This window comes from Nothoprocta perdicaria, unplaced genomic scaffold (genome assembly GCF_003342845.1).
Source record: "Nothoprocta perdicaria isolate Ctin4 unplaced genomic scaffold, notPer1 scaffold_9, whole genome shotgun sequence".
In the NCBI taxonomy this organism is placed as follows: domain Eukaryota; kingdom Metazoa; phylum Chordata; class Aves; order Tinamiformes; family Tinamidae; genus Nothoprocta; species Nothoprocta perdicaria.
In genome coordinates, this window is record NW_020456198.1 from 8,471,047 (window position 1) to 8,477,357 (window position 6,311).

General features: G+C 69.5%; 2 protein-coding genes across 2 annotated transcripts; one reads left to right on the forward strand and one right to left on the reverse strand.

The window, feature by feature from the left end:
- The first annotated feature begins 128 nt into the window (after nt 1-128).
- Nucleotides 129-938, forward strand: LOC112958716 (histone H1x). Its single transcript, XM_026052633.1, has one exon. It carries the CDS (start codon nt 208-210, stop codon nt 865-867), a length of 660 nt encoding a protein of 219 aa, XP_025908418.1. The 5' UTR covers nt 129-207; the 3' UTR covers nt 868-938.
- A 4,844-nt stretch (nt 939-5,782) lies between these two features.
- On the reverse strand, nt 5,783-6,283 carry LOC112958756 (histone H2A type 2-B). Its single transcript, XM_026052683.1, has one exon. It carries the CDS (start codon nt 6,198-6,200, stop codon nt 5,820-5,822), a length of 381 nt encoding a protein of 126 aa, XP_025908468.1. The 5' UTR covers nt 6,201-6,283; the 3' UTR covers nt 5,783-5,819.
- Between the last annotated feature and the right edge of the window lie 28 nt (nt 6,284-6,311).

Genomic DNA, 6,311 nt, shown 5'->3' on the forward strand with positions numbered 1-6,311 from the left:
CGAAGGGGCCCCAAGAAGCACAAGCTGGAGCTGGCGGCGGACCAGGCTGTTGTTGTTCTCAACGCGGTCCGCACCGCGCCCATATAAGGGGCGGCGGCGGCGCCCGCCCCGCCAGAGCGCGGCGCGCAGCGGAAGGAGCAGCAGCGCCGGGGCAGCCGCCGCGCGCCCGTCCCCGCCGAGCCCCGGCGCCCGCCGCGCCGCAGCACCATGTCGGTGGAGCTGGAAGAAGCCGAGCTGCCCCTCGCCGAGGCGGAGGAGGCGCCGCTGGCGCCCGAGAAGAAAGCAGCCTCCAAGAAGGCGAAAGGGGGCGGCGGCTCCTCGCTGTCGCCCTCCAAGAAGAAGAAGAACAACAAGAAGAAGAACCAGCCGGGCAAATACAGCCAGCTGGTGGTGGAGACGATCCGCAAGCTGGGCGAGCGCAATGGCTCCTCGCTGGCCAAGATCTACAACGAGGCCAAGAAGGTGGCCTGGTTCGACCAGCAGAACGGCAGGACCTACCTGAAGTACTCCATCAAGGCGCTCGTGCAGAACGACACGCTGCTGCAGGTCAAGGGCACCGGCGCCAACGGCTCCTTCAAGCTCAACAAGAAGAAGCTGGAGGGCGGCGGCGAGGGCGCCGCGGGCGGCGGCGCGCACAAGCCCCACAAGAAGGCGGCGGGCTCGGCGTCGCGGCGGGCGGAGAAGAAGCCGGCGGCCAAGAGCAAGCAGGCCGAGAAGGCGGCGCACAAGAAGGGCGCCGGCAGCGCGGCGGCCAGGAAGGACAAGGGCAAGGCCCAGAAGGCCGCCAAGAAGGCGGCCGCCCCGCCGGGCGGCAAGAAGGTGAAGAAGTCGGCAAAGCCCAAGGCGCTCAAGAGCAGGAAGGCATGAGAGCGGGGCGCGGCGCCCCCGCGCAGGACTGAGAGCCGCCGCACGGACTGCTGAGCGCGGCGCGCGCCGCCCGCTTTGTCCTTGTGCCGCCGCGCGCCCCCCGAGCGGCGCCGCGGCTGCCGCCGTCCCCGCGCGCTCCCCCCCGCTCGCCATCGCTCCCCTTTGTTTTCGCCCGCGCCCCTCCCTCGTTGTAGCCGGTTTTTATCGCCCCCCTGCCCCCTCCCCCCCCGCCCGGCATTTTACGCGGCTCGTGTTGTTTTTTTCCCGCCTTGTCGCCATGGCAGCCATTTTGTTACGCGCCCCCGCGCCACGTGGGCGCCGCCGCCCGCGCGCGGGCCGCGCTCCCTCCGCCGCCCCCCTCTGCCGTTGCCTGCGCCGAAGCGTCTGCGGAATGTGACGGCGCCCCCTATTGGCTCGCGGCCGCCGCCGCCATGGCAACGGCGCGGCGGGCGCCAATGGGCTGCGCGGGGCCGCCGCGAGGGGGCGGCCGCCCGCGCGGGACCAGGGGCGGCCGCGGCGGAGCGCGCTGCCCTGCGGCCGCCGCCAGGCCGCCTCTTCAATGGCCTTTCTTTTTTTTTGGTCATTTTGGGGATTTTTTTTTGTGAGGGTTTTTTCTTTTTTTTTTTTTTTGGTCGTCGTCGTTTCAAATAAACTGATAAAACCTTGAGCTGTGGTTTGCCGCGGGGGGAGGGTGGCCGTGCTGCTCCCCGCGCGGGCCGGGGGCTGGCACAGGAGGTGCGGGAGCAGCGGCGGTGCCTGCCCAGAGGGGCTGGGATGCCAGGCACGGAGCCACCCTGCCCTGCAGAGCAGGGGGCTCATGCGGCCCCACACAACCCCCAGCCCCGGGGGGCAGCGTCTGGGGCTGCCCCGGGCACCCTGCGGCTGCGAGTGGCGCCACGCCGAGCACAGAGGCACCGCGAAACGCTGGCAGGGCCCCCCCTCGTCCTCCCAGCTCCCGTGCCTATTTATAGCTCACGCGGGTGAGATTGCATAAAGGCTGCCAGGGATCTAGGCCATTTTGTTCCGCCTTCCGCATGTTTGCATGCGCCCTGGCAGCCTGGTGGGACAGAGCCCCTTAACAAAGCACAGCACCCCCCTGCAACGGGGTGACATGTAGGGAGAAGGGGCCGGGTACGTACCTGGAGAGAGGGATGCTCCAAGGAGCGGGGCTGCAGCCGGTGAGGAGCAGACCGGGGAAGCGGCAGCAGCCGAAGCCGTGGGTGGTGGAACCAGCACAGCCGAGCACCCCAAAGCCGGGCAGGGCCGGGCTCTGTGGGGATCAGGCCGGAGCACGAGCTGAGGTGCTGGCGCCTCGTCCCGGGGAAGCGCGGCAGCTGGGAGGGCAGCGAGGTGCCCGGCTGCACGGGCTGCTGCTGCTGGAGCCTGTCCCGGTGCACAGCGCTGCGCTGAGGACAGCTCCTGGAAGCCACCCTGGTGGCACTGCCCCCCGCGGCACTGCCCACATTGGAGCCAAGCCCGGGTACCTGGTGGAAAATGCGGCGTTCCCTCCTGCCCAGCCCGCAGGCAGCGCCAGGCCGGGACGCAAGGCCAGAGGAAGCAGAAGGAGCAGCTCCCGCGGCAGCTTGAGCCAGCACAGCCCCGTAAGGGCCCCTGGCTTCTGCGCGCACTGTTGTAAGTGACGATGCCCACGCAGGCTGTGCCGCCCTGCGCCGTAACCGCCCCGTGCGCTGCAGCTGGGGGAAGCAGGGCAGCAGGGCAGCAGGTGCCACACGGACACCTGGACACGGCTCAGGGTGACCCAGGGCACCCCAGACACAGCAGCCGGGGGTCCAGCTGCGCTCCCAGCACAGGGCTGGCACCTCCAGCTGCCCCAGGACAGCGCTGCCCGCAACGCCAGCCCGGCTGCTCGCGCCTCCTTGGTACAAGCACGAGACGCAGCTTTTCTCCCTCAGGAAACATCCATGAGCTAAATTGGGCAGGAGAAGCCAGCTGTGCTCGTCTGCCCTGGCAGGGCCCAGGCGCGCTCTGCAAAGGCAGCCTCCCTCGGCGTCTATATTTAGGCCGAGCAGCTGCAGGGCCAGGCCGGCCGCGGTGCCTCTGCCCGCGCACGCTGCGCCGCTCTCACCATCTGCCGATGACACCGGGCGCCCCGAGAGCTGCCGCGTTCGCGCACGGACGGGGCCGTGTCCTCCTCGCGAGGTGACACTGCAGGTTTCGGGGCTGGCAGGGCCGCTGCTGCCGCGGGGGCCGCTTGGCCTCACCTGGGAAGTGGCATGAGGTGCGTGCAGCCTCCCATTCCCGTGGGAGCCGGCGGAGCCGCGCGGCAAGGGCAGGGTGCAGCCCAGCACAGCCCAGGCAGGCTGCTACAGAGCGAGGGTTCCCGCGGGGACGGAGCACTCACCTCAGAGCACGAGGCATCGGCGTGGGGACGTCCAGCCCGGGTGTCCAGCGGCCGCAGGGAAGGCGGCTGAATGAGCAGCACCGTGGGGCAGGACTTGCTGCAGCCAGAGACCCCGCAACGCCTTCGGAGAGGCCGCGGGCTCCATCCCGCCCGGAGCTCCCAGGGCGCCGCCGGCACCAGCGCCGCGCACCGGACAGGGAGCTTGAGCTGCACAGAGTGCCCCGCGCTCATCCCGCAGGGAAGCGGAGCAGGCCCTGGAGCTGCAGCGCACACGGACCAGGCTCCAGTGCACAGACACAGACAGCAGCGCCGCGGGGCCGCCGGCCTCGGCGCGGGGCCGCGGCGCATCCTGCGGTTTGGCTGCCACGGGGAGCTGCCAAGCACAGGCACGAAGTGCCCAGGGCCGCTCCTCGCTCCACGGAGGGCGGACGCCGACCCTGCCTCCCCGCTGGCCTCCGCGGGAGGCCTCCCCAGCCGGGCCCTCGTTCAGCTGCAGGGCTGCGGCAGAGCTCCCGGGGGAGCCACCAGCTCCCCTGAAGGTGACAACGTCCCTTCCAGAGCCAGGCCCCCCTCCCTCCTTTTTTGTCTTTGTACTTTGAACTGCAGATCAAGAGCAGAGCCCAGATTTTCCGTTCCCAAGCTGCAGACGCCTCCCGTCCTGTGGTCACAGCGCTGCGCAGACGCCGAGAGGGCGACGCGAGGGCCGAGCCCTTGGGCGATGCTGGTCGGACAGGCCAGACTTCCCTCCCCGGCCCCGCGACGGCGGCGCTTCCCGCCGGCCGCTCGCGGCGCCCAAGGAGGCTCTTGGGCAGCGCCCACGGGCAGAGCACTCGGAGCCACCTCCTCGTTAGCGCTCAGGGCTCCCCCTGCGCCCCAGCGGGGCCGGGGGACACGGGACGGGGCTACGGAGCTGCATGGGCACAGGCGCTGCAGGGCAGCATGCCCAGACCCTGTGGGATCCAGCCCCCTGCCCCGCTGCCCTCCCGCATCACCCCGGCTGCACCAGGGTCCCCAGCTCTGGCTGAACAAACCTGGAGCTTGCAGAGCACCCACCAGGACAGCGGTCTGACGGGTGCAGCAAGGGGCGAGGGCGCCGGACCCTGCAGCCGGGCGTCTCCCTTGGCCCTCACCAGGCGCCTTCCCAAGGCCCTGCCCAGCCCCGCTGCCCACTTGTCCGCAGGGCCGCCCAGCAGCTCCTCGGGCGGCCGCGGGGGCGAGAGGCAGCGGCAGGGCCCGCGGAGGCCGCGGCCTCCGGCCTCGCTCCCGCTCCGAGCCCCGGTGCCGCCGAGCGGCCGCGTCCCCCCCCACGGGCAGGTGAGCGCGGAGGCGACGAGACACAGCAAGCTCCACAGCGTTCAACACGCAACCAGTTTAATGGGGAATTGGGTTCTCTCGGTATCACAGGTTCTGCATTTTCTAAGAAACACACAGCACTCTCCAAGCGGTACAGAACGGCGGTCCTCGAGGAGAGAGACGAGGGACGAGAACGAGACGCTGGGTACAGACACGGGAGCAGCCGGGGGCGACCCGCGCGCACAGGACACGGCCCGTCCTGCCCCACGGCGCGTGGGTCACGCAGGGACCCCGGGCACCGCGTCCACCCCTGTGAGCTACCGCACACGCTGCTCCCGCGTCCTGCCACGAGCGGGGAACCCCGCGGGCATCCCGAGCCGGACTCACCTACACTAGGTAACAACAAAGTCAGAACCAGAGCAAGTCACTTCATCCACAAGATTAACAGCTTATTCCATAGGCTGAACACATGCTACTTACAGCACATAAACAATGGCTCATTTTACTATTTTTTTTAAAAAAAGAGAAGCACGGTGGAGGTCTAGCGGCCGATGGCCGGGACACGGCTGCATGCACACGACTAGGGCCGGCTCCGGCAGCGGGAGCCTTCCGTAAACACCGGCCTACCCGGACACCTGCCCGCAACACCAGCGCCGGGGCTCTCCAAAGGAAGTATTAATCCAGAAAGGGTTACAGTTAACAGATATCAGCAGCACTTTATTTTCTCAGAACCAGGAATAGTGTTGAACAAGGGGAAAAAAAAAAAAAAAAAAGACAACAAAAGGGAAAAAAAAAAAACGGACAACATTGCAGGTCATTTCTGCACGTGCGACTAGGGAACAGCAGCCTCTACGACATCGAGGGCTCCGCATTCGGGAGCCGCTCGGCGATGGGAGGACACGGCGGCTCCCGCGGGCGCCCGACCTTGCGGCTCCGGGGAGCGGGCGCTGCTCCCGGCGCCCACCCGCGCCCAGCGGCGCCCGCGCAGCCCAGTGACCTTGCAGGGAGGCCCCCAAGGAGGAGACGCCTCGGAACAGGCGCTTGCAGCTCCCCTACGGCAGGGGATGCGCTCGCTTCACCGCAAAGAAAATAAATAAATAGCTGGGACCCACAGTCACTTGGTGCTGCCCGAGGAACTTCTCCGTGTCGCATGATTCCAACCCCGCTGCCCGCGGCCTCGCCGGGCTGCTCGGGGGCAGCGAGTCCGAAGGCGGCGCCAGGGGGTCCCTGGGGGTCCCCGAGGGGCCGCGCCGCCCGCCGCGCCTCGGGGCCGGGCCGGGGGACCCCAGCGCCGCGCTCACTTCTTGGAGCTCTGCGTCTTCTTGGGCAGCAGCACGGCCTGGATGTTGGGCAGCACGCCGCCCTGCGCGATGGTCACGCCGCCCAGCAGCTTGTTGAGCTCCTCGTCGTTGCGGATGGCGAGCTGCAGGTGCCGCGGGATGATGCGCGTCTTCTTGTTGTCGCGCGCCGCGTTGCCCGCCAGCTCCAGGATCTCGGCCGACAGGTACTCGAGCACGGCCGCCAGGTAGACGGGCGCGCCGGCGCCCACGCGCTCCGCGTAGTTGCCCTTGCGCAGCAGCCGGTGCACGCGGCCCACGGGGAACTGCAGCCCGGCCCGCGACGAGCGCGACTTGGCCTTGGCGCGCGCCTTGCCGCCGGACTTGCCGCGGCCCGACATGGCCGGCGGGCAGCGGGCACTCGCCGCCGCCCACGAGCGCCCAGCACAGCCGCTCCCGGCGCCTGCGGGAGACACGGGCGCGTCACCCGCTGCGGGCCGGGCGCCCTCCCG

What these genes read in the sequence shown, in the direction of transcription:
- LOC112958716 (XM_026052633.1), top strand. Translation starts at nt 208, where the DNA reads ATGTCGGTGGAGCTGGAAGAAGCCGAGCTGCCCCTCGCCGAGGCGGAG.
- LOC112958756 (XM_026052683.1), bottom strand. Translation starts at nt 6,200, where the DNA reads ATGTCGGGCCGCGGCAAGTCCGGCGGCAAGGCGCGCGCCAAGGCCAAG.